The 25,998-nt window shown below is 41.5% G+C and overlaps 1 protein-coding gene across 2 annotated transcripts in view; it reads left to right on the top strand.

The window, feature by feature from the left end:
• LOC134214510 (general odorant-binding protein 67-like) overlaps window positions 1-22,388 on the top strand; it is a 54,443-nt gene extending 32,055 nt beyond the window's left edge. The window contains exons 1-5 of one of the 2 annotated variants that reach the window (XM_062693868.1): window positions 4,876-4,895; window positions 21,384-21,564; window positions 21,627-21,821; window positions 21,884-22,126; window positions 22,200-22,388. In XM_062693868.1, coding sequence (XP_062549852.1) covers window positions 4,891-4,895; window positions 21,384-21,564; window positions 21,627-21,821; window positions 21,884-22,126; window positions 22,200-22,316 — 741 coding nt within the window. In that variant the 5' untranslated portion in view covers window positions 4,876-4,890 and the 3' untranslated portion in view covers window positions 22,317-22,388. Of the gene's footprint in view, window positions 1-4,875; window positions 4,896-21,383; window positions 21,565-21,626; window positions 21,822-21,883; window positions 22,127-22,199 lie in introns of those variants that run through there. The other variant, XM_062693867.1, reaches the window with a different exon arrangement.
• Window positions 22,389-25,998: the final 3,610 nt, after the last annotated feature.

Genomic DNA, 25,998 nt, shown 5'->3' with positions numbered 1-25,998 from the left:
TTTTTGGATTTGGATTGATTTGGATTGATTTGGATTGGATTTGATTGATTTGGATTGGTTTGGATTGGATTTGGATTGGATTTGGATTGATTTGGATTGGATTTGGATTGATTTGGATTGGATTTGGATTGATTTGGATTGATTTGGATTGATTTGGATTGGACTGGATTGGTTTGGATTGATTTGATTGGTTTGGATTGGTTTGGATTGATTTGGATTGGATTTGGATTGGTTTGGATTGGATTTGATTGATTGGATTCGATTGATTGGATTTGGATTGGTTTGATTGGTTTGGATTGGTTTGGATTGATTTGGATTGGACTTGGATGGGATTGGATTTGGATGGGATTGGATTTGAATTGGATTTGATTTGGATTGGATTTGGATTGGATTTGGATTGGATTTGGACTGAATGGGATTGGATCTGGATTTGATTGGATTTGGATTGGTTGATTTGGATTGGATTGATTTGGATTGATTGATTGATTGGATTTGGATTGGTTTGGATTGGATTGGATTGGTTTGGATGGGATTGGATTTGAAGAGGACTTGATTTGGATTTGATTTGGATAGGATTTTGTTGAATTTGGATAGGATTTGATTGGATTTGATTGGATTTGGATTGATTTGGATTGATTTGGATTGGATTTGGATTGATTTGGATTGGATTTGGGTTGATTTGGATTTGGATTGACTGATTGGATTTGGATTGGATTTGATTGATTTGGATTGATTTGGATTGGATTTGGATTTGGATTGAATTTGGATTGGATTTGGATTGGATTTGGATTAAGTTTGGATTCGATTTGGATTGGATTGGACTGGATTGGATTTGGTTGATTTGGATTGGATTTGGATCGATTTGGATTGGATTTGATTGGATTTGGTTGATTGGATTTGGATTGGATTGGATTGGACTGGATTTGGATTGGTTTGGATTGGTTTGGATTGGATTTGGATTGGTTTGGATTGGTTTGACTGATTGGATTTGATTGGTTTGGATTGGTTTGGATTGGATTTGATTGGATTTGGTTGATTTGGTTGGAATTGGACTGGATTTGGATTGGTTTGGATTGGTTTGGATTGGTTTGGATTGATTTGGATTGGTTTGGATTGATTTGGATTGGTTTGGATTGATTTGATTGATTTGGTTGGTTTGGATTGGTTTGGATTGGATTTGGATTGATTTGGATTGGATTTGGATTGGTTTGGATTGGTTGGATTGGTTGATTGGATTTGATTGGTTGGATTGGATTGGATTGATTTGACTGATTTGGATTGGACTGTGATTGATTTGGATTGGTTGGATTGGTTTGGATTGATTTGGATTGGATTTGGATTGGTTTGACTGATTTGACTGGATTTGGATTGGTTTGGATTGGACTGGTTGGTTGGATTTGGATTGGTTCTGGACTGGATCTGGACTGATTTGGATGGATTTGACTGGATTTGGATTGGATTTGGACTGATCTGGACTGGTTTGGTTGGATTTGACTGGTTTGGACTGGATTTGACTGGATCGGACTGATTTGGATTGGTTTGGATTGGTTTGACTGGATTTGGATTGATTTGGATTGATTTGGATTGGTTTGGATTGGTTTGGATTGGTTTGGATTGATTTGACCGATTTGGATTGATTTGGATTGGTTTGGTTGGATTTGGATTGATTTGGATTGATTTGGATTGGATTTGACTGGATTTGGATTGATTTGGACTGGTTGGATTGATTTGGATTGGATTTGGATTGGTTTGATTGGTTGATTGGTTTTGGATTGATTTGGATTGATTTGGATTGATTTGGATTGGATTTGGATTGATTGGATTGATTTGGATTGATTTGGATTGATTTGGATTGGATTTGGATTTGATTGATTTGGAATGGATTTGGATTGAATTTGGATTGATTTGGATTGGATTTGGATTGGATTTGATTGGATTGATTTGATTGATTGGATTTGGATTGGATTTGATTGATTTGGATTGGATTTGGATTGATTTGGATTGATTTGGATTGATTTGTATTGGATTTGATTGATTTGGATTGGATTTGGATTGGATTTGGGTTGGATTTGGATTGGATTTGGATTGGATTTGGATTGGATTTGGATTGGATTTGGATTGAATTTGGATTGGATTTGGATTGGATTTAAATTGAATTTGGATTGGATTTGGATTGAGATTGGATTTGGAATGGACTTGGAAGGAAAGCCGAAGAAATCTTAAGCAAGAATTCATTCATCACTTATCACTTGTGACTCATCACTCCTCATTTCTCGTTTTCCCAATCTCTGTACACATTTTTACCCATTCATTTTTCAATATTCGTTTCTCATATCGCACTTCCATCATTCTCATCCCTCACACTTTTTTTTTTCCTTTTTTCTTTCTTTCACATTTCCCACTTTACACATCGCATTTCTCACTTTCCATTTCTTGAAATATTAGAAAAAGCGTTTAATTTTTTCTTTTAATAGTAGGAGAGGAGATGAATGTGGTGACTCATTCACTACATTCTCCCCCTCTCCTACTATTATAAGTCTTGACAAACATTCCCTAATAGTGTGTGCAAAAAATGTGAGAAATGAGTAAGTGGGAGGTGTGAAGGTATTTAATCAATAGACAATAAAAAAACAAATTCACCTTTTTTTCATAAAGTCATTCACAACAAGTACATTTTTATTCTAACACTCTCTTATTAATTATCAAAATAAACATTATCACAACATTTAAATTCCGCAATTTTTTTCAGTTTGTCAAGTAGAATCGATTGGCACTATTTATTTGCGGGCCTCGTCAAGAAAGTTTGTTTTTTGTAGTGAATACTTAGTGTAAAAGTAGTGAAAAAGGCTGAAACAAAAGCAAGGAATAATTGGTAATAATAAATAATTGCAAAAAACAATATTATTTTCCGAGGAGTTCTTCTCATGGAAAAGTTTGAAAAAGTTACACATTTTTTAATGTTGCCAAATGTTTTCCAGCAAACACGTGATCGTATGTCATAGCAGATAAGTGTACAAAGTAGAGGCCATATATATGCACTTTACATGCAGTAAAATGGAGGCATTTGCCTGTATCGTCTTCAGCTTGTATACTTAATCGTAATCATATGCGACTTTGTGCTGGCTGGGTTACTTTTTTCAATCAGAAGCAGTAAAATTCGATTCCCCTAATCCACTATATATTCATGTTGGTTGTGTCAGATCGTAAATCCATAAGTCGTACCCATTCAACAAAAGACCATCCAAACTGGAGGACGAAAATGCATAAATGTGTAACACTGAACCCGACTTATTCAACCGCCTCTTACTCTAAAGGGCATCGAAGACCCTCCCTGTGAACAATTATGTGATACCAACAGGCTCTAGGCACAGTCATCAGAAAGATACACAGTCATAACAGAAAAAATGTTACGGTGCTGTTTTGCATTGGAGCGAAAACAAAAGCAACAAATCTCTCACGGCGCTTACGAAGCGATGGCGCTGCAACGAAGATTACCAACATGCATATGTAAGCAGGCCGGGTAAACCTATTTAGTCATCATAAGCGAGGTGCTGACTTCGCTAAGTACAAAACGAATTGAGTTCGTACTTTTGCTACGATTGGTTTTACTTATATGGGAGAAGCGTAAATGAATCTATGTATATGGATTATCAACATGCAATATACACAGTCGATTGAATTAACTCTTTAAAATTTCACAGCTTGTAAGCAACGAAGGAACGCAGAAAAACATAATTATTATGGAGCAGATAATATTTTTATAGTTTTACAATTGAATATCTCATATCTCAGTTATCGGACATACTTAAGGTATTTTTGTTTAAAATGTCAAACTAAGTTTTTTTTATATCTTTATTAAAGAGACTTTCAGCCCTAGGCTGGCGCGTCTCCGGTACCAAACTAAATTATATTTTATAAAGAAATTGGAGACTCAAGCCTTCAACTCATAATTTGTTTCTTAGTGAGCCTACAGTCTTTCCATGTAACTTTTTTGTACAACTAAAGCAAAGCATGTTCCAACAAAACGAAACACATCAACGAGAGGGCGTAATTTTTGCGATTACGATAGCCTCACAAGGCCATTACATAAGCGCCACTTCTGTAGTGAAGCATAAACATAACTACATAACCGCCGAACCAATGCTCAGATGATCGTTGCCAACCGGCACACCACGCACGCCATGTCGCCCGAAATCTCTCAGAGTTCATAATCGTTATGCGGTTCCATTCGAGCTGTGAACGATTTGCTTCGCGAGCGAATGTGCATCAAACTGAAAACAAACAAATTATTATCGAGTGAGTGAGTAAGAAATGGATGACGCTACCCACACAGAGACAAGTCTTCTGTAGAAAGTAACACTTGGTTGCGTGGGCGGTAAGCGACTCTTGGTCCTAAGTGCATAACGTACGCCCCTTCCCTCGCTGCTTAGTCACCCCATCGGCGGAAAATAGGTGATGATGCTGTAAAACGATTACAAACAGTGAAAAGGTTACATGCTTCCATTCGTATTTGCATATTTGAAAAGAGACCGGTGAGAGACGGAGAGTCTTCAATTCAATAGAGAGACGCGGTTGAAAGCTGTGAGTAAATCAATGGTTGTGTTGGGTAACATTCATTGAGTAACTTGGAAAATGTTGCAGCAAAAATTCATTCCATTTGTGGAAGGGGCGATGAGTGCAAGTTTCTTGAAATTCATGCAACAAAAGCAGAGAGAGAGAGTGACCTTAACAAAGAAAGTATCTCACGAGCGTGTTTCGAAGAGATTATCTGAGCGTGAGCGCAGGAATGGAGGAAAAAGATTGCGATAACGAATGTTTGTGTGACCGTCTGGCTTGGCGTTGTGATAGTTCATCATATGTAAACAACCTAATTTGGGGCCTTCGCGCTTTATGAGGTAGGTAAATTTTATATTTCTCATTACGTCACTAAGTTTATTTGCGAGCATGTTTTGACAATGCGGCGATAACAGTTACATCGGCAAAATATTATGCAAATTAAGGGTTATTTTCAAAAGAAGTGATCCAGAATATTAAAGGGTGCTGGACAGAGTTAATCACACACATAACACATGCAACATTTACTCCTCATGTTCAGCTAAAAGTATAATAAACAAAATAATGTATTTATTACATCTTCAGAATTGCAGTCTAAGTGTCGGTAAGGGTCTGTTCACAAATTACGTAACGCTTTCGGGGGGAGGGGGGAGGTCCTACTTGCGTTATACTTTGTTACACTAAAAGTTGGGGGAGGGGGTGGGTGCTACCAAATGTTACGCATAACGCGAATAAAATGTATTTGAATTTCTATTTTTTAATCACTGATTGAAGTAATTGCTGTTTATCGTTATCGTATATAAGGGAGGAGTTTGAACATAGTAGTCGGAGGCATTGGATGTGTTTTTTTGCTGTGCTGTCGTTTTTTCATTAAATTATAAAAGAACAAAAGTTTTAACATCCGATGTCAAGTATCGTAGATTTCAGGTGAAATGCAATGAAGCAATGGATTGGTGTGACGTTTATCAAGAGACCCAACGACGATGTGGATCAAGAATGAGATATTCATGCTACATCCTAGATAACGAAAACCTACAAAAACGAAGAATATCATGAAGGAAAGGATGGGGCATGACAGAGTACGACGGTGGATTTCCATTATAATCAACAACGGATCCATAAGTTCTACCCACTGCTCTCCGAGAACTGGCATTTACCAGCTAAGTGATTTGTTTTATTTGATTTGTTTTTTAGTTGATTTTCTTATAGAATACTGGAAATGGACCATTGTTAAACCCTCTCCATTTCCTCATTTCAACACAATTATTATTGACGGAAGACTGAAAGTGTGCTCTTTCGGTCTGTGCAAAATTTTTACACATTTTTCCCGTTGCCATTCATATAAATTAATCGTTTGAGGAACATAGTTTCACATAATATTTGTACCTCTTTGTGCGTGAAACCGTTATCCCACAAAAGGCCGGATTTTGGAGTCATAATTGAGTAGTTTATAGTCAAAGAAGAATACTTTAGTGTCTTCTGTGTGAAACCTTTTTTATTGCAGTGTAGGGCATCGGAATGAATCACCCTACTTATCTATGTGTAACGTTTATGGCTATATAGGAATTTTAGAAAGATCTTGGCTCAAAAAAAAAATTCGTTCTATTTTTCGCTGATGAGTTTTAATGTTGAAGATATTTAAAGACATTTTACTCGACTGTGAAGACATTCGAAAATATCACCTGGCATCCCTAATATTGTACGGTGTTGCAACTGTTTCCGATTGTCTAACGAGGAACGAACACGAAAATTTTGAGGTCTATATAATTCATACATATATTTTTTGACGAGTTTGATATTTATATGACTGCCGATTCTGTTTTTTTTTCTTCTGCAGGATCATAAGCCATGAGTACACGTTTTTTCTTTGTTTGGTATTATACATTTAATATCTTACCGGAATTCTCAGTGTAAGTCAATAAATGGATGATAGCCACATTTGCCTTTCATTCTTCGAGATGATCTTGTATATTGGATACGTGTAATTTTTTTTGGTGTATTGTACAAATTATCTAAGTTGTACCGTCATCTGGGGGGAAAATGATCACTTTTAAGACAAAACATGCAATAACAATGTGTGTTTAAATTTTAATTTTAATAAATTAAATTATCACACATTTTTTGAGTAATCTGGTTTGGGGTAAAGTTGATCAAGACAACTCTACTAAAATCATTATGACCTAGCCGTCAAGATACACTAGATTATTTGAATAAATGTTGAAACTAGCGTCATTTATGACTATCTCTGTCTTTCTTTCACGAACTACACTTTTATGATTACAATCGAAAAACTCGGATTTTCTACCTAGCTCTAGCATTATTTAAACAGATTATAATTTTTGATCTACTAGACCACCATTTCATGAAAAAATTAGGTCCTTCAATTAAATGATCATCTTCGTCCCAATGATCATCTTCCCCCCATATGACGGTACTGAAATGCAAATGGTCCGTGTTAATATGCAAAAACCGTCCGATTTCCGAAAGGCAAATTTTTTGACGTTCGAAATAAAAAAATTTGTTCGAGCTTCGTGAAATAATTGTTCTAGTATAGATTTAATTATCGCTAAGATATTGATAATTTTTCCTCGCGTTAGATGAATAAAACAATCACGATAACTGATTATCGCGGACACTTAAGATTAATTAGCAATAGCGCTACCGGAGCGAATGATTGTCTGCCCTTACGTTGGGTGAACAAGAACACAACAAAATACGTTGTAACCGATCTATACTTTGTTCTCGCGTCAACATTAACATGCTAGTTACTTGGATTACATCACTTACCAAGGTGAATCCTGATCTAAGTAATGACACTTCCTTCCCTACTTACAATACTCCTTCCCGTAACGACCGTAGAGATGCAGACGATTCGTCGGTCTCTAAAACAACGGTTGTTACATTAACATTCCTTCCCTTCCCTAGATGATCGTAAGGACGTGGCCGGCGCCGTTATTGACCCATTAAAAGTTGAGCTTTCGGAACGTGCACATTGAGGATGGAGTTCTAATCCCAAGTTCCATCTGTTGGTTCCCTGTGCAATTCCGCTAGTTCAGGTCAATCACGGAGTAGCAACTACGAATTGTACGGTCATCTCATGCTCATGCTCATGCTCATTTATCGTTATCGTATATAAGGGACAAAGCGGGACTAATATGTGTAAAAATACCAAGCGAATATTGTATTTCTCGACACCACAGTTCCACAAAACTATGTAAATGGTTATGATCGCAAATTCTATTTTCGTTTCTACTAGCTGCATTCTTGATATCCTTGATTTTTGATCATGTGCCGTCCCTATTCTAACAGTGTTCAAAAAATACCAAAACCCAAATGCTTCAAAGAAGGAAAAAAATCTGCCTTTGAAATGTTCACAGTTACGCGTTACATGGGGGAGGGAGGGGGTACCAAAAATGTTACTTTTTGTTACGAGGGGGAGGGAGGGGGTCAAAAACTCGGATTTTTGCGTTACGTAATTTGTGAACAGACCCTAAATAGGAATGCGGTGAGGCATTACTTTGCGGAAACTGCGTCCCACCAGGTCAGGTCAGCGCCCGAACTACAAAAAGGAGGTAAAAGCAGTTAAAACATAGGTGCGAGACAACGTGATACTCCCTACCCTCTTCCTACTTGTAAAAAACAATAAACGCCACCTTTATTCATATGAGGCTTGGAACATCGTACTGTAAATGAATATGATCATAGCCATGGTAAAGATGCTTCTGTAATCACGAGAAAACAATCTGCAATTTAACAACGGTACCGTAATATGTGTGCTGTTGCTTGAATGAATCAGTTGAACAAATCTAACTGAAACAAAAAGATGACCTCGCAGGAAAGGCTTTGGGATAGTTCGTCGAATGACATTTAGTCGAAAGGACATTTGGTCGGAGGGAATATTATTGAAAGGACATTCGACTGTTGAAAGCGAATTTCATCCGGTAGTAGATAACTTAGTAAAATCGTTAATTCGAGACGCAAATTCTGGGTAAAGTGTACCATTGGTACTTCGCGTATCTGGAGGAATAAAATAGACCCCATCTCGCGGTCCTTAGCCTCTTACCCAGCAACTCCTATCCCTACCTCCCCGTGGTGCTGGCCGGGATACGAGCAACCTTAGGGAAGATCGGGTAACCAACTGCGGTGGGAACTATAGTCGTATGCTGATAGGGAAGGGGGCTTGCTCTTCCGGAGGTGCACATCTTACTAAGTGTCGATTCTCCATGTTCAGGGCGGCTGAGCATCGTTCGAATGCCAGCGAGAGACTCTAAGTGAAACTGTGCATCATGGTGCACCGGGAATAAGCAGGAATGGTCCTCCGGAAATTTAGGGGGTTTGGTGACATAAACAACGAACAATCAACAAGAGAGTACGGACCGGAACCATCGGCGAAGACCACCGCGACGAAAAGGGACTGGCGATTGGAAACTCGGTTCGTGGAACTGCAAATCTCTCAACTTCATCGGGAGCACACGCATACTCGCCGATGTGCTCAAAGACCGTGGATTCGGCATCGTAGCGCTGCAGGAGGTTTGTTGGAAGGGATCAATGGTGCGAACGTTTAGAGGTAATCATACCATCTACCAGAGCTGCGGCAACACACACGAGCTGGGAACAGCTTTCATAGTGATGGGCGATATGCAAAGGCGCGTGATCGGGTGGTGGCCGATCAATGAAAGAATGTGCAGATTGAGGATCAAAGGCCGGTTCTTCAGCATCATCAACGTCCAGAGCCCACACTCCGGAAGCACTGATGATGATAAGGACGCATTCTATGCGCAGCTGGAACGTGAGTACGACAGCTGCCCAAGCCACGACGTTAAAATCATCATAGGAGATTTGAACGCTCAAGTCAAATCACTCGCAATCCATTTCTCAAGCTAACACTTCCATATGTGTATAGTACCAATTTGGGAATCTTGAGCTCGTTTATAAGCCGCTAGGTTGCGAAGGCCGACGGAGGTCCTTCGTAGCTTAGTTGGTTAAAGCACCAGTCTAGCGTACTGTAGAGTCATGGGTTCGAGTCCCATCGAAGGGGAAGTGGTTACCTCCAATACATTTCCCAAATCAATATCTTCCTTTTCATGTACATATTCACATTTGAGTTTTCACAACATTGTAAATTAATGTCCAAGTCAGGTGGTTTAATCCCCGAAAATAGGCAATTAACTTTGATTGAACAGATCCAGTCAATTTATTTGTTTCGCGGATGACATGGACATTGTCGACCGAACATTTGCAAAGGTGGCAGAACTGTACACCCGCGGGAAACGTGAAGCAACAAAAGTTGGACTGGTGGTGAATGCATCAAAGACAAAGTACATGCTTGTGGGCGGAACCGAGCGCGACAGAACCCGCCTAGGAAACAGTGTTACGATAGACGGGGATACCTTCGAGGTGGTCAAGGAATTCGTCTACCTCGGATCCTTGCTAACGGCTGATAACAATGTTAGTCGTGAAATACGAAGACGCATCATCTGTGGAAGTCGGGCCTACTACGGGCTCCAGAAGAAACTGCAGTCAAAAAAGATTCGCCACCGAACCAAATGTCCCAAGCAGCACAAATTGTTTCACTACTGAACATTTCACTGTGTTGCAACTATTCGGAAAGAAACAATCTTTGCATATGTGCCACCAAACATAACTCTCTTGCAATCTAAAAAACGCATGAGGTGGAGCATACGGAAACATCCTTCGATTGCAGTAAAATTGCAATATTGTTGCAAAATACTTCAGCGGAAAAAAAAAATATAAAACTGGATTCGATTTATGGATCTTGTGATAGATAGTCCTTCACTCTACCACAGCACCGTTCAACACTTCGAAGGGACTGCATGTTGATTCACCATAAAAACCATACGATTATGAAGTTTTGTACTAGGGTTTTCTGTTGCTTGATTGCACCATCACAAGAAAAAATTGTAAGTTGTCAAAACGATGAACGATGCTAAATTAAACACGAAGACATATTCAACTTATCTGCAACTTAATTTTAACAAACAATTAAATTTTCAAAGACGCATTGAAGTAACATAGTAAAAAATATGCAACTTAATGATTTTGTTTCGTGTTTGCAACATGAAGTGCAGTATTCCTTGTTTGTTTGTTTCCTAATGTCAAACACGTACTGCAATTTTAATGAAACTTTGATCACAATTCGAAAGTTTTTGACATCTTGATGCAACTTTTTCGTGCTTTGATGTTTTTCCAATGCCTTTAATGAAACTAAATATAAACAAAGTGATTTTAGGAATATGTTGTGTGTGCTACTTGGGGTGTCAGCACAAGACGCTAATAAGACCGGTTGTCCTCTACGGACATGAAACATGGACAATGCTCGAAGAGGACTTGCAAGGACTCGGAGTATTCGAGAGACGGGTGCTTAGGGCCATCTTTGGCGGTGTGCAAGAAGACGGTGTGTGGCGGCGAAGAATGAGTATCCAGAAGGTAGCTAAAGCCGGAAGGGTACGATGGGAAGGATATGTTGCAAGAATGCCGGACAGCAACCCTGCAAAGATGGTGTTCGCTTCCGATCCGGCAGGTACGATACGCCGTGGAGCGCAGCGAGCGAGGTGGGCAGATCAGGTGCAAAACAACTTATCGAGCGTGGGGCGTATTCGAGGATGGAGAGATGCGGCCCCGAACCGTGTATTGTCAAATTGTTGATTCAGTGTTATCTGTTTAGATGTAAACTAAATAAATGAAATGACATTCTCTCTCTCTGGTTCCGTCCTTGCTCTCTGTGCCCGCCTCCGAGCTTTGAGGCAAGCAGCGCGTAGCGTACTGAGCCTGTCGTTCCACCAGTAAGCTGGACGCCGATTGCCTCTCGGTTATAGTTTTCATGGCATTGTAGCATCGCAAGCCCTTACCATCCTTCTTAATAGCTCGGCCGCATCAATGATCTCGGTAGTGCTGTCCGGTCGAAGTGCCTCAACGAATAGGTCTTTGTTGAAGGCCTTCTTTTGACGTAGAACTACGTCTGTCTTTTCTATATTGGGGTACACTTTACGATTGCAAAAAACTGAAAAACGTCACGAAAATATGATAGACTTTGATCGTTAATAGCTTAGCCGTTTCTCGATGGATTTTCAATTTTCATGGACCATTCGATCAGGGAAGAGTCAACGCTTCATACCCAATGTACACTAAAGTCGTTTTTTACGCGGTTATTTTTACAGGAATTGTTTTTTATGCGATTTTTTTCACTCGAATTTTTGGACTTCCGCGGTTCATCCAGACATATTTAGGAATTTACGCGGCTTTTTACGTTGTTTTCATCTACGCGGCCCATATCCCCTGCATAAAAACCGACTTTAGTGTGTTACAATATCAATGTATGATAATATTTTTAATTAAAAACTTGCTAACAGCTTAGTACTCGGTTTCGGTGATTCAGTCAATCTCGTAAGTGCATCGCAAGCTTCTTCTTCCATAGCACCAGTGGCGTAGCCACGGGGGTGGTTTTGGGCATAAACCCCCCCATAAAGACATAACTTTTAGAAGAAATTTGCCTTGCGAAAAAAAAATGTTCAGAAAGCCCCCCCCCCCCCCGACCAATTTTCTGGCTACGCCACTGCATAGCACTACTTTCCAACTGGAAAGTTTGCCTGCTTTTCAGCTTAGTAATCTATTGGCATTTCTTTAGTTATTAATTAAAAGATTTTTATGTCCACCATTGCAGGGCTTTTAGCTGTTGCAGTTTGTTTCTGCTAACTTAAACGTGCGTTTTCTCTCGAAAGCTTGGGGCGTTTGACGGCATCTTCTTGCTTACGTCTATTGATGCCAGTAGAGGCTCAAAATCTTCTTCGCTGCTGCAATGATTGCATTCTGGTAAACTTTCTTCAGCTCGTTTTTGCTGATTCGTAGGTGTCTGCCAGAGAAAACGCTAGGGTCCGACGCTACTCACGTGAAGGAATAATAATTATTAAACTGCCAAACTTCTTTGTCGCGTCTACTCTGACATCCTCCATAGGGATGACCACCAAACGCCGTTGACAGCCCAGCTTTCGCAATGGGTTTTTCTGTAATGAGCCACCAGGGCTTAGACTGACTTAGTGACGGGTGCTTAGTCTCTGTTCCAGTTTGCGTCGTGCACTATCAGCCAGGGTTATGCTTTTCAAATTTTTAAATCGAGTATCATTAAATGTAAACCTAACTAGTACCAATTTAATGTCAATAATGAAGTTCAATCGGATGTTTGGCATTGTGTTTGGTGTTAAGTTCAAAAGTAGCATTTACCAATGCTTCGAATCGAGATACAATTATCGAACGATTCTTACTCTCTATGAGTTTTTATAAATTGATAATTTGGATATGTGAACGCTTGAGAGTGTTGTTCATCCTCGATTATTTGAAAAAAATATTTTTATCTTCTATTTCAAATCAATCTCAGGAGCATAAGATAAACGCTTGCTTTAGTCCAATCGCACAGAATAATCGAAACCCTGTACATTACATACAGCTACGTAGTTCAACGTCAACTTTGCGTACAACCCGATTGGGCTGCACCTTTGAGTTTTTCCACTTCCGTTCCCTGGTTATCCTTCTTCGTGTTGCACCAGGGTTTCGTTGGCCAATACGGTAGTGAATCGCCTGGTGGTCGCTCCTCGCTAACTCTCCAGTCCATACTTGCCGTCAACGAAGGACTGCAGAGCGTGATGTCGATGATAGACTCGCCCCCATCTCTCCGAAATGTGCTCATCGAGCCTTCGTTACACAATCGTATATCCAGCTTCGCTAGAGCTTCCTGCAGGATATATCCCAAGTAACAATTTCCATGCTTGTTGGATTTATTTAATTCTTATAACGGATTCATGACAGCAATCACCATGGCTAGTTGTCCAGTTTTATTGGCACTCTTATTACTATCAATAAACTTCTCAAAAATCTGCTGAAAAAGCCTCAAACGTCAAATTATAATTGATTTTATGAGTTGCTCTATGGTTGTGATGAAGAGCGCAATAAGCCATATTTTCAAAGCTCGAAAAAAGCCAAAAAATTTGTTCGTAATGATGTCAAATTAATAACCGCAATAAGAATATTTGCATTGCAAAGAGTTTATAAGAGTGTGAAATAAGAGCAACATTTTTCTGATCGAATTGATGATGGCCATATTGGAAAAGAAGAAGCATTTTCAAATCAGTCAAATTTATCGCTGAAACCAATAATTAGATAATATTTTCGTCGCTTAGAACACTTCTCCTGGTGATTAGAATTGGAAACATATCAGGGTCAAAATCTACAGATTAAGTGGATATTTGCAATGTTGATATTTTAATTGATTTCAATTTATTGCGCTGAACTACATTATTTTGCCGGCGCGTAGTATAGAATCTTATTATTTACCTAGCCTTCATAATAAAATCGAAACCGCAACTTATTTCAATGATAGAATGTTGCAAAACAAACCTGAATAAATATTATTGTGATGGCATCCTTATCATAATTTTCATCATCAGTCCATTTTGGTATTATTTCTCCGTAATTTTGTTTCCCTTCTTTTAAACCAACATTTTTGACAGCTGCCGCAGCCAAAATTCCTTTTTTGCGGGTGGTTCAAAAAGGGTTTTCAAATACGCTTATAAGAGGTTTATAGTGGTCATCTAGAGAGGGCCACTTAGCCATATCTAATAGTGGTCATCAGATGGTTATCGTATAATAATGAGTTTTATTGTGAGTTCTTATAATTTGATCGTGAAAACCATTCCAAGAGTGGAATAAAACTTGAAATGTTACTTGGGATCCTCTTGTGTTGATCACTCGACTGCCCCATTCTACGGCCCAGGCATTGAAGTCACCTCCTATGACTACCGGCCTTCGTCCGATCAGCTTATCGGTTATAACTGATTCAATATCTGGCTGAACTGTCCCACGGTCCACCTTGGAGGTGCATAGCAGCTGCATATGAAGACGCCGTTGATTTTGGCAATCACGAAGCCTTCGTATGAACTCTCCACTACTTCTTGAATAGGGAATTTGCCCATAACCTGTATCGCTGCCAAACCCGTCCTATCTGTCCCAGTTGCCGTTATCAGGGGGAACTCGATACGGCTCTGCAATTATCGCGATATCACACATCGTTTCTGCTGTAGACTGCCATAACAATTGCTGTGCGGTTTCACAATGATTCAGATTAATCTGAATTATCTTCACTACTGCTGGCCTGCGATCGCCCTCTTGTAGGCTGGGGATTTGTAGCCATCCGTCTAATGGTCATTTCCGTCCTCTGAAGTGCAAAGCATACACTTCGGTGTTTGCGTGCAGTCTCTCGCAAGATGACCTGTTTCCCCACATTTCCAGCACATGTTAGATCTGTCTGGACCTTTACAAGCTCTTGCCCAGTGTCCAAAGCCCAAACACTTGAAGCATCTCTCCGCAGATTTGATCACTTCTGGGGCGGCTTTCAATAGGCATTTCGACCATCCAACCGTAAGTTTGTCTACTTCCAGTAACTGCTCATAAAGTAGTCTTTTTTTTTTTTTTTTTTTTTTTTTACAAGGGAGAATGCATTTACACACTAACCCAGTACACGTGCATTGTAGTTGCCAAACTACCGCACGGAAGTGTACTGGAGTGTCGGACTCGACCATACCGGTAATACCGACTAAACTCCCTTGGCTCCACCATCGTTTCCCAGGAACTACCTCGCAGTACTACTTCTGGGGACGGCAGTACTAAGCGTACTCACTCATTATCGCTCACACAGGCACTCGTCCCACGCGAGACTGACTCGCACCCCATTCACTCCATTTGAGTCTTACTTGGATGCTCTCCCGGACGCTCCGCTGCCATGCCTCGAGGTGTCAATAGCGGTAACTGCCTGGGCCTACAGATATTGCGCTACGACACTCTGCCTCAGCACGAGCAGATCAATCACACCACTGCCGAAGCAGACCACCACCATGCACCACATGTGCACAACTGTAGGTGTGTGGGTACAACCCACTGCTACCCTGCCGCCGAAGCAGCTTCTCCAAAGACCATTCGCTCCATGTGACCCTTTTTCAGGTGCTCACTCTAACACTCCACTGCAATGCCTCGAGGTGTCGATGGGATACCTCGACTCCTGCCTCAGCATGTGCAGTCCATACTCAGACTTCTGCTGCGCTTTGAGGTGACAATAGCGGCGGAGACACGCCATGACACTCCTGCCTCAGCACAACCAGATCACTCACTCCCTGCCGAAGCAGCTCACGCGCTACCCTACCGAAGTAGGTACACTCCACAACTTACTCTATCACTCCACAGCCACGCCTCGAGGTAGCGATAACGGTAGCAACGCCACGGCACTCTTACCTCAGCACGTGCAGTCCATACTCAGACTTCTGCTGCGCTTCGAGGCTGCCATAGCGGCGGCGACTCGCTATGACACTCCTGCCTCAGCACAAACAGATCACTCACTCCCTGCCAAAGCAGCTCACGCACTACCCTACCGAAGTAGGGACACTCCACATGCCAGTTGGCACTCCCTCCCTGGGCTTGTGCTTTTGAAGCGGCACACAGTCGCTTTGATAGAGTCCGCTTACGGGCACTTGTGGTTTTTTGGGAGGGATTTTAGCAGAGCCCACTGCTAAATCCCACCACGCCCTAGGCAGTTCTCCCTGACTCGCAGACAGCTGGGGAGGGGTCGTCAAGCCCTTGGACATGGTCCCTGCTGCCCCCTCATAAAGTAGTCTGTATGTATGCCTCCGTACACCTTCTTATCCGGATCGACATTTCTTGATCAACATTTGAAAAGGGCGTAACAGCCAAAATTCTGATACTTCGTCTCCATATACAGCGCTATATGTAGACCAGCGGTTCTCAACCTTTTTCTTGACAGGTACCCCTTCAGACTTTTGCGTTAATTGAGGTACCCCCTATTTTTTGGTGTAAATGAAAACAAGCGTAGATGAAATATATGAAAACGACGAAAACTAACGGGATATATGGCGCTCCATGAAGATGGCTGAAATTTGCATTATTCCGCGAAAAATTCCAATTCAAAGCAAATTTATACATCAAGCTTCCAGCGGGACTTTATTTGTCTACTGGAAGCTCCTGAGCATCTTGAAGGGAGACTTCAGAGTTTGTTGAAAGTAAAGGATACAAGCCTCTTCAAAGAAGAAATCCGAGCCTATTCAAGGGAAGCTTCTGAGCCTCTTGAAAAAAGGTTTCCAAGCCTCTTGAAGGGAGGCTTCGGGGCTTCTTAAAAAGCTATTTTCGAGCCCTTTCAAGGGGATTTCAGAGCCTCCTGAAAAAAGGCTCCCGATCCTCTTGAAAAGAGGCTTCCGAGCATCTTGAAGGGAGGTTTCAGAGCTTCAGGCGTTCGAGCCACTTGAAAGTATGCTCCCAATTTTCTTAGAAAATAAATTTCGTGTCTCTTGAAAGGCGGCTCTCGAGCCCTTGAGAGGGGCTTCAGAGTCTTTTCAAGGAAGGATTCAGGGCCTCTTGAGAGGCGGCTTTCAAGCCACTTAAAAGAAAGCTTCTGAGATTTTTGAAAGTATGCTTCCAAGCCTCTTGAAAGAATAATTCTTAGCCGCTTCAAGGGAAGCTTCCGAACCTCTTGAAGGCAGGCTTCCAAGCTTCTTGAACGGAGGCTTCCGGGTAGGGCTTCCATTCCCGGAAAAGATTTCCCGGGAAATCAATTTTCCCGGGATTCCCGATTCCCGGGAAGCAATCTTTAGTTTCCCGAATTTCCCTGGAAATTATTAAGTTAAAGTATTTAAAAATCCTTTTTTTATTTTGATGAAGAAGTATCAACCATATTTTTGACTAACATCTGTTCACTGTTTCCATAATGAAACTTCTATTTAATAGCATATTTCGGTTTCAAAGTAGATTACACCCCATATTAAAAAAAATAAAGTTTTCTGTGGATGCTAGTATTTATTATGCAGTTCAATCCTAATGCGTGTTGAAGGGAGGCAAAGCAAAGCATATGTTTCCATCGGCCGTTTATTTATTTAGTAGGCCCAATCGCCGGTGGGTGTTACGAAGTCGAAATCAAAATTTAGTGTTTATTGAAATTTCTCAATAGCAAAACAAAGTTATTTATTCATGCACAGCGGCAAATTTTCTCCAGATCGCAGATATTTAGGCAAGGTCAGTGACGGCTCTGGTAGGTTTATTATCAGAGGTTTTTTTAAAGACATTCAATACTTTTTGATTCAAACCCTGACTCCTGTTCCAAACGGACTCATGTTTCAAACACTCGTTTTTGTTTACAGATGTCTTTTTTCTAAATTAATGAACTATTGAGAATTTACTGTCTGGACATTTCAGAGTACAAAAGCTAACATATTTTGGGTCTTTACTATAAGGTCATTAGAACAGTCTAATAATAAAAACTCGCCAAACTTAAGCAATTTTATGCATTTCTGGGGCATTTCATTGTTGAAAATATTTTCATTAATACCTCAAATTCAAAGGCGAAATATGCACAAGTGTCGTATCAAGGTTCGTATTATAAATCAAATTTGACCAGAATATTGTTTGTATTAAGATAATATACGGACGAGTACCAGAATGGTTGATGTTAAGAACCTTTAATAATAAGAGAACAAATCCTGTCAAAGCCGTCTTCTCCCCCATATCAAGGAAGAATGCAAACATTAGGGAAATGTAGCACAAAGCGGAGCTCATCTGTACACAGCAGATCTTACTCTTGAACGAGAGCAGATGCTGAAAATTTGCCATCTGATGCTCGTGATGACGTTTTGCAGAAAGAGGTAACGCTTTTCGAACTATTTAAACTGTTTGAATTATGTCGACTGTTAGCAATGTACTTTTCGGTGGTTATTTGGCGTCTTTGTCTATATTGTGAATAAAAAACAACTATACATATATTATGTTTTCTTTCTCCAATCAAAACGTTGGAAAAAGAAAACATATAGTTGTTTTTCATTCACAATATAGACTGAGACGCCAAATAACCACCGAAAAGTACATAGCTTTAAACAGAGAAAATTCTCAGACTTTTCAACAACTTTTTATTCATTTAAGCACAATATAGCAAATATCAATCCCCTAAGGTCGAAAGTATATATATTTTTATCCTAAGTTATTATTTCAAGTAATGATTTTCGCATAATTGTTTTATTTCCCGGGATCCCGGGAAATCCCGGGAAGTTAACATTTTATTTTCCGTTTCCAGGGAAGTTGATTCCCGGGAAAAATGGAACCCCTACTTCCGGCCTTATGAACGGCGGCTATCGACTCTTAAAAGGGGGCTTCAGAGCTGCTTGAAGGAAGGCTTCCAATCATCTTGAAGAAAGGCTACCTAGCATCTTGAAAGGAAACTTCAGAGCCTCTTGAAAGCGGCTTTCAAGGAGGCTTCTGAGCATCTTGAAAGTACGCTTCCAAGCCTCTTGGAAGAAGAATTTCTCTTCATCTCTTGAAGGGAAGCTTCCAAGCCTTTTGAAAGGAGCCACTTGAAGAGAGGCTTCCGAGCCTCTTGAAAGGCGGCTTTCGAGCCACTTAAAAGAAGGCTTCTGAGCATCTTGAATGAACGCCTCTGAGCCTCTTGAATTTATGCTTCCAAGCCAAAAAAAAATCCGAGCATCTTGAAGGAAGCCTTAGAGCCTCTTGATAGGAGGCTGCTAGGCCTCTTGAAAGTAGGCTTCCGCGCCTCTTAAAAAGAGGCTTTCGGGCCACTCGAAGAGAAGCTTTCGAGCCTCTTAAAGTAGGCATTTGAGCCTCTTGAAAGGAGGCTTACGAGATTCTTTGAGGTTACTGAACCCCTTGAAAGAAGTCTTCCGAACCTGCTGAAAAGTAGCCTCCGAGCCGAGACTTCGAGCTGTTTGAAGCGTGGAAGGATATTTTCAATTCTCTTGCAACGAAGCAAATGAGCTTTTTGGAAAAAAACCTTCATGTCTCTCAAATGGAGGTTTCCGTACCTTCAGACTTTAATTTTAGTTCCGAAGCATGTTGAAGTTAACATATTATTCAATATTTTGTTTCAAATAGGTAAATTGCATTAAAGATTTTTTTTAAATTTGTTCATTTTGTCCTTTCGATCTTTTGTCGCACAGCCCTTCATACACTGTGCTTGTTTTGGAGGGCACGATTCAATAGGCTTTGATTTACTAATCACCATGCATATTATGTACAAGAAAAAGCTTTGAAATAAAAAATTGCATAATTATCAAATCTTGATCAATAAGTTTTGATTGCAATTGTACTACATCCGCCATTACGCATTCTTGTCCGAGGTACCCCCTGAGGTCAACGAAGGTACCCCAGGGGTACATGTACCCCAGGTTGAGAACCGCTGACATACGAGAAAGGCTCCATCACCACTAGGTGAATTAATCTGGGTTTTTATATTTTTTTATGAAAATTTTCATATTTTTTTTATTGCTCAATGATTTACCTTGAAAATAAATTGTCTAGCTCTAACTTTTGTAGGGATGTGTGACGGGATCATCATCATCATCATTTAGGCCAAATGGACATATAACCTAATGTCCATTCGACGTAATATTTACGACCAAGTGCCATTTGACGAAACATCATTGGGCTAAATATCTTTTGACCGGGTGGTTAGGTTCATCGCAGTCGGTTCGCCAAATTCAATATCCTGTTGGGAATAATAACTGTTTTCCTATTATTTATTATTTTTATAAACTCATAATTCTTTGAACAACACTGGAGCAACATTTATGTGATTTTTGACGTAAACTACGTCTAAGGGGAAGCCTCGGATACAGGGTGCAAAATGAAAATTTCCAAATTGGGACCGTCAGGAAATCACGTAAGATTACAAACGTTAATAGCGATCTTTTTCTGTTGAACAGAAAACGTGACAAATTTTTGTACGCCGTGTTCAGAAGGGTAATCCCTTTGTAATTTATATGTACATTATAGCCTGCAGCCTTTTCTTACATTTTGCGCATATTGAATTCTGAAAACATTTTGAATCGAATACTCTCATGATTCATGCTTGAATTCCGTCTCATGTTTTTATTGTCGACATGACACTATCTTACTCCAATATACCTGCATGTATTTTTTAAAACAAATATTTTTTTCGTCTTTTTACTCTTGCGGAAAGAATGTAATAATTAAATTGTTATGTATTCGTCAATGAATGCATATCATGTGTGCCGTCGCAATTATATAACATCAATAAAACATTCAAAATGGTAGTTACGAGGAATGTTATAATGAAGTCATAAATATTGCTTACTCGCAAAAATAAAACACAAAATAATTTAGCTATGAAATGAAATATGAAAAAAAAAAATATATTTTTGGTGTTACTTGGATATCTGCCATACTCCGCAATGGCCGTAGTGGATTCCGTCTATGCCGTGTGTTGTCCCCTAGGGGAGTACTGCGTTTCGATCTTCGTTCCCCAATGTCCTTTGTGGCGTATTGCAACAAAGCCACCTTGCTGATGGTATTTTTAATTCACGCAATACATTCACATCTCAGGTTTTATAATCAGAGACAGCTTTAGCAATTATTTTGAGAAAAAAATGCAGCGAGAGATATCCTGTTCACAAAAATGTGCTTTGACATACATGCGTTATAGCCAAAAAGTGTCTTTTCCATTGGTTTTCGAGCCTATGTCGGGTATAAGTACATAAGTATAAGAACATAAATATAAACCGTAACCCTATTTTGATTGATAAGCGTCAAAATACCCCAACATTATCAAATTTTACACATAAAAAGTGAAAGTTTGTGCGTCGTTGATGTCACTGCAGGAAATAAATCCCCATGAAGTGCCAGACGACCAAATGTGAATTCAATTGTGAACAACTTGCAAATTCCAGCATCATTATTTACCCACCGAACAATTTAAACGTAATAAATTGACCATTTTTACACTTTTTCTGTCCAAGGCCTAACTTCACGGTCTGTAGTTCGGAACTGAAATTTAGTTTAAAAGCTGCTGTGCTGTGTTCTGTTAACCGTAGAACAGTGTTCAGTTCGATCCAGCACAGACGGAAGCAAGGCAATTCCATCAAAAACATGAAGCTCATCATAGTTCTGATTGCTACCGTCATCGGGACGATTGCCACGGTAAATATCATCGTTATCTAGAGTAAAATCCACTTTGACTTGCAATATAATTTTCTCGTCAGGTTTCCGGTCAACAGCAAATCAGTCAGGAGTGCTTCACTCGGCCAAACGATAAGAACCCGAAAGAATGTTGCAAACTTCCCGACATCAAGCCACCGCATGAAAAGTTCGAAACTTGTAAGCAGAAGTTCCCGAAGCCAACTGGTCCGCCACCAACTCCGGGTAACCCACCACAAGGCCCTCCACCTGGCTTCAACGTAAAGTCATTGCAAGAGAATCTTCGTTTCACAATCTAAACCGATCGTTTTTCCCCTCCTAGTGTATGGCGCAGTGCATCCTTGAACAGGAAGGCGTCATAACCGACGGTGTGATCAGTAAGGATGTTGCAACCACAACTTTGGTTGCCCTGGTAGGATCATCATCCGATTGGCAAACGGCTGCCAAAACTGCCGTTGACACGTGCTATCAGCAGGTGTCCTCATTGGAAACCGAGAAGGACAGTCTTGGGTGCAGCGTGGCTGCTGGTGTCTTCAAGGAATGTTTGCATTCGACTATGTTTACGGTGAGTGTCGGGACTGAGTGCAATTATTGGAGAATATTAGACATGAATTTAATGTCATGATTTTTTTTTTCAGAATTGCCCAACTTCTTCTTGGACCGCCAGTACTGAATGCGATCAGCTGAAGGCTCACGTGGAGAAGGGGTGCCCTTTGATGACTCTGTTCAAGGGCCCACACAAACATCCACATTAGTGAAGAAGTTTTGGTTAAAAGTGGCTACCGGATTATTGATTTCTTTTGAATAATAAATGTTCATTACAAAGATGGTTGGTTTAAAAAGCTTCTAATTGGCAATTTTGTTCCTAAGCTTCTACTTGTAAAACAGAGAGGGAGGTTGAGGGTTCGAGTGCCTCCAAGACATGTGGATTTTCTTTCGCAAATTTCATATCAATTTGTCCATTTCGAAACATGTGCATAGCCAAGATGTTTAACAAAAAAAATATTATCTTCTGTGTGCACTTTATACAGCTCATGATTGGCGTGTCTGAGCCACACACCATTTTTTAGATTCCCACCCAGTATTGTACACAGGACTTTCGCTCGAAATCCCCGAAAGATTTTCGGATCGCCTTTAAGCTTACGCATCCAGTCCTTGAAAAGCCACTTGTAGGATTAGAGCGTCTTAGAATTTGGGGAAATTTGATCCCCTTTCTATGACACCTACTCGAAAAAAAAAAAATTCTAGCTAACCCTTCATCAAATTTGTCAAATCTATGAAAAATTAGCTGCCTGAGAACAAATTTATATTTTTTGAGCATGTTCGTCGTATTTTTGACTGGGTGAATAATGAGGGATCAAGTTTCCCCATTGAGGTAACAATTAAAAATTTAATTAACCTTAAATTGTGATAAAATGTAAACTTTTTTTGGTCATTGTTGGGAGAAGTTGTTCCAATTTTGCGTGGCCACTAAAAAAATAACTCACCACGATCATTTGTCTAAATAATCTATAGGGGAGAATGTTCCCAAACCGACCCCCTAAATGGCAGAGGCCATGAAATTGCGAAAAATTATTTTTTTGCCAAGTTTCGTAGTCCATATTGTTGCGGGGTCATTCATTCATTTTTCATTTATTTAGTTAACATCTAAACAGATAACACTGAATCAACAATTTGACGCCACAATGCACGGTTCGAGGCCGCATCTCTTCATCCTCGGATACGCCCCACGCTCGCCAAGTCGTTCTGCACCTGGTCTGCCCATCTCGCTCGCTGCGCTCCACGCCGTCTCGTATCTGCCGGATCGGAAGCGAACACCATCTTTGCAGGGTTGCTGTCCGGCATTCATGCAACATGTCCTGCCCATCGTACCCTTCCGGCTTTAGCTACCTTCTGGATACTGGGTTCGCCGTAGAGTTGGGCGAGCTCATGGTTCATTCTTCGCCGCCACACACCGTCTTCTTGCACACCGCCAAAGATGGTCCTAAGCACCCGTCTCTCGAATAGTCCGAGTGCTTGCAAGTCCTCCTCGAGCATTGTCCATGTTTCATGTCCGTAGAGGACAACCGGTCTTATTAACGTGTTGTACATGACACATTTGGTGCGGTGGCGAATCTTTTTCGACCGCAGTTCTTCTGGAGCCCGTAGTAGGCCCGACTTCCACAGATGATGCGCCTTCGTATTTCACGACTAACGTTGTTGTCAGCCGTTAGCAAGGATCCGAGGTAGACGAATTCCTCGACCACCTCGAAGGTATCCCCGTCTATCGTAACACTGCTTCCCAGGCGGGCCCTGTCGCGCTCGGTTCCGCCCACAAGCATGTACTTTGTCTTTGACGCATTCACCACCAGTCCAACTTTTGTTGCTTCATGTTTCAGGCGGGTGTACAGTTCTGCCACCTTTGCAAATGTTCGGCCGACAATGTCCATGTCATCCGCGAAGCAAATAAATTGACTGGATCTGTTGAAAATCGTACCCCGGCTGTTACACCCGGCTCTCCGCATGACACTTTCTAGCGCAATGTTGAACAACAGGCACGAAAGTCCATCACCTTGTCTTAGTCCCCGGCGCGATTCGAACGAACTGGAGTGTTCGCCCGAAATCTCACACAGTTTTGCACACCATCCACCGTTGCTTTGATATTGGTATGGTATTCACGGCATTTTTGAAGGATTTGCCGTACAGTAAAGATCTGGTCCGTTGTCGAGCGGCCGTCAACGAAGCCGGCTTGATAACTTTCCACAAACTCGTTCACTAATGGTGACAGACGACGGAAGATGATCTGGGATATCACTTTGTAGGCGGCATTAAGGATGGTGATCGCTCGAAAGTTCTCACACTCCAGTTTGTCGCCTTTCTTGTAGATGGGGCATATAACCCCTTCCTTCCACTCCTCCGGTAGCTGTTCGGTTTCCCAGATTCTGACTATCAGTTTGTGCAGGCAAGTGGCCAGCTTTTCCGGGCCCATCTTGATGAGCTCAGCTCCGATACCATCCTTACCAGCGGCTTTGTTGGTCTTTAGCTGTTGAACGGCATCCTTAACTTCCCTCAAGGTGGGGGCTGGTTGGCTTCCATCGTCCGCTGAACTGACGTAGTCATCTCCTCCGCTGCCTTGACTTTCACTGCCTGTACTCTCAGCGCCATTCAGATGTTCCTCGTAGTGCTGCTTCCACCTTTCGATCATCACACGTTCGTCCGTCAAGATGCTCCCATCCTTATCCCGGCACATTTCGGCTCGCGGCACGAAGCCTTTGCGGGATGCGTTGAGCTTCTGATAGAATTTGCGTGTATCTTGAGAACGGCACAGCTGTTCCATCTCCTCGCACTCCGCTTCTTCCAGGCGGCGTTTCTTCTCCTGAAAAAGGCGGGTCTGCTGTCTCCGCTTCCGTGTATAACGTTCCACGTTCTGCCGGGTACCTTGCTGCAGCGCGACCGCCCGCGCTGCGTCCTTCTCTTCCAGAATCTGTCTGCACTCTTCGTCGAACCAATCGTTCCGTCGACTTCGACCCATATACCCGACGTTGTTCTCCGCTGCGTCGTTAATGGCTGCTTTGACTGTATTCCAGCAGTCCTCAAGAGGAGCCCCATCGAGCTCACCCACCTCCGGCAACGCTGCCTCGAGATGCTGCGCGTATGCAGTGGCGACATCAGGTTGCTTCAGTCGCTCTAGGTCGTACCGCGGCGGTCGTCGGTACCGAACATTGTTGATGACGGATAGTTTTGGGCGCAGTTTAACCATCACCAGATAGTGGTCAGAGTCGATGTTAGCGCCACGATATGTCCTGACGTCGATAATGTCGGAGAAGTGCCGTCCATCAATCAGAACGTGGTCGATTTGTGATTCTGTCTGCAGTGGTGATCTCCAGGTGTACCGATACGGGAGGCTGTGTTGGAAGTAGGTGCTGCGAATGGCCATATTCTTCGAGGCGACGAAATCAATTAGTCGAAGGCCGTTTTCGTTCGTCAGCCGGTGAGCGCTGAACTTTCCAATAGTCGGTCTAAACTCCTCCTCTTGGCCAACCTGAGCGTTCAAATCTCCTATGATGATTTTGACGTCGTGGCTTGGGCAGCTGTCGTACTCACGTTCCAGCTGGGCGTAGAATGCGTCCTTATCATCATCAGTGCTTCCGGAGTGTGGGCTATGGACGTTGATTATGCTGAAGTTGAAGAACCGGCCTTTGATCCTCAACCTGCACATTCTTTCATTGATCGGCCACCACCCGATCACGCGCCTTTGCATATCGCCCATCACTATGAAAGCTGTTCCCCAGCTCGTGTGTTTTGCCGCAGCTCTGGTAGATGGTATGATTACCTCTAAACGTTCGCACCATTGATCCCTTCCAACAAACCTCCTGCAGCGCTACGATGCCGAATCCACGGTCCTTGAGTACATCGGCGAGTATGCGTGTGCTCCCGATGAAGTTGAGAGATTTGCAG

The sequence above is a fragment of the Armigeres subalbatus genome, chromosome 2 (assembly GCF_024139115.2).
Source record: "Armigeres subalbatus isolate Guangzhou_Male chromosome 2, GZ_Asu_2, whole genome shotgun sequence".
Taxonomy (NCBI): Eukaryota; Metazoa; Arthropoda; class Insecta; order Diptera; family Culicidae; genus Armigeres; species Armigeres subalbatus.
The sequence above is the reverse complement of the archived record's forward strand: the minus strand, read 5'-3'. Positions and strand labels throughout refer to the sequence as shown.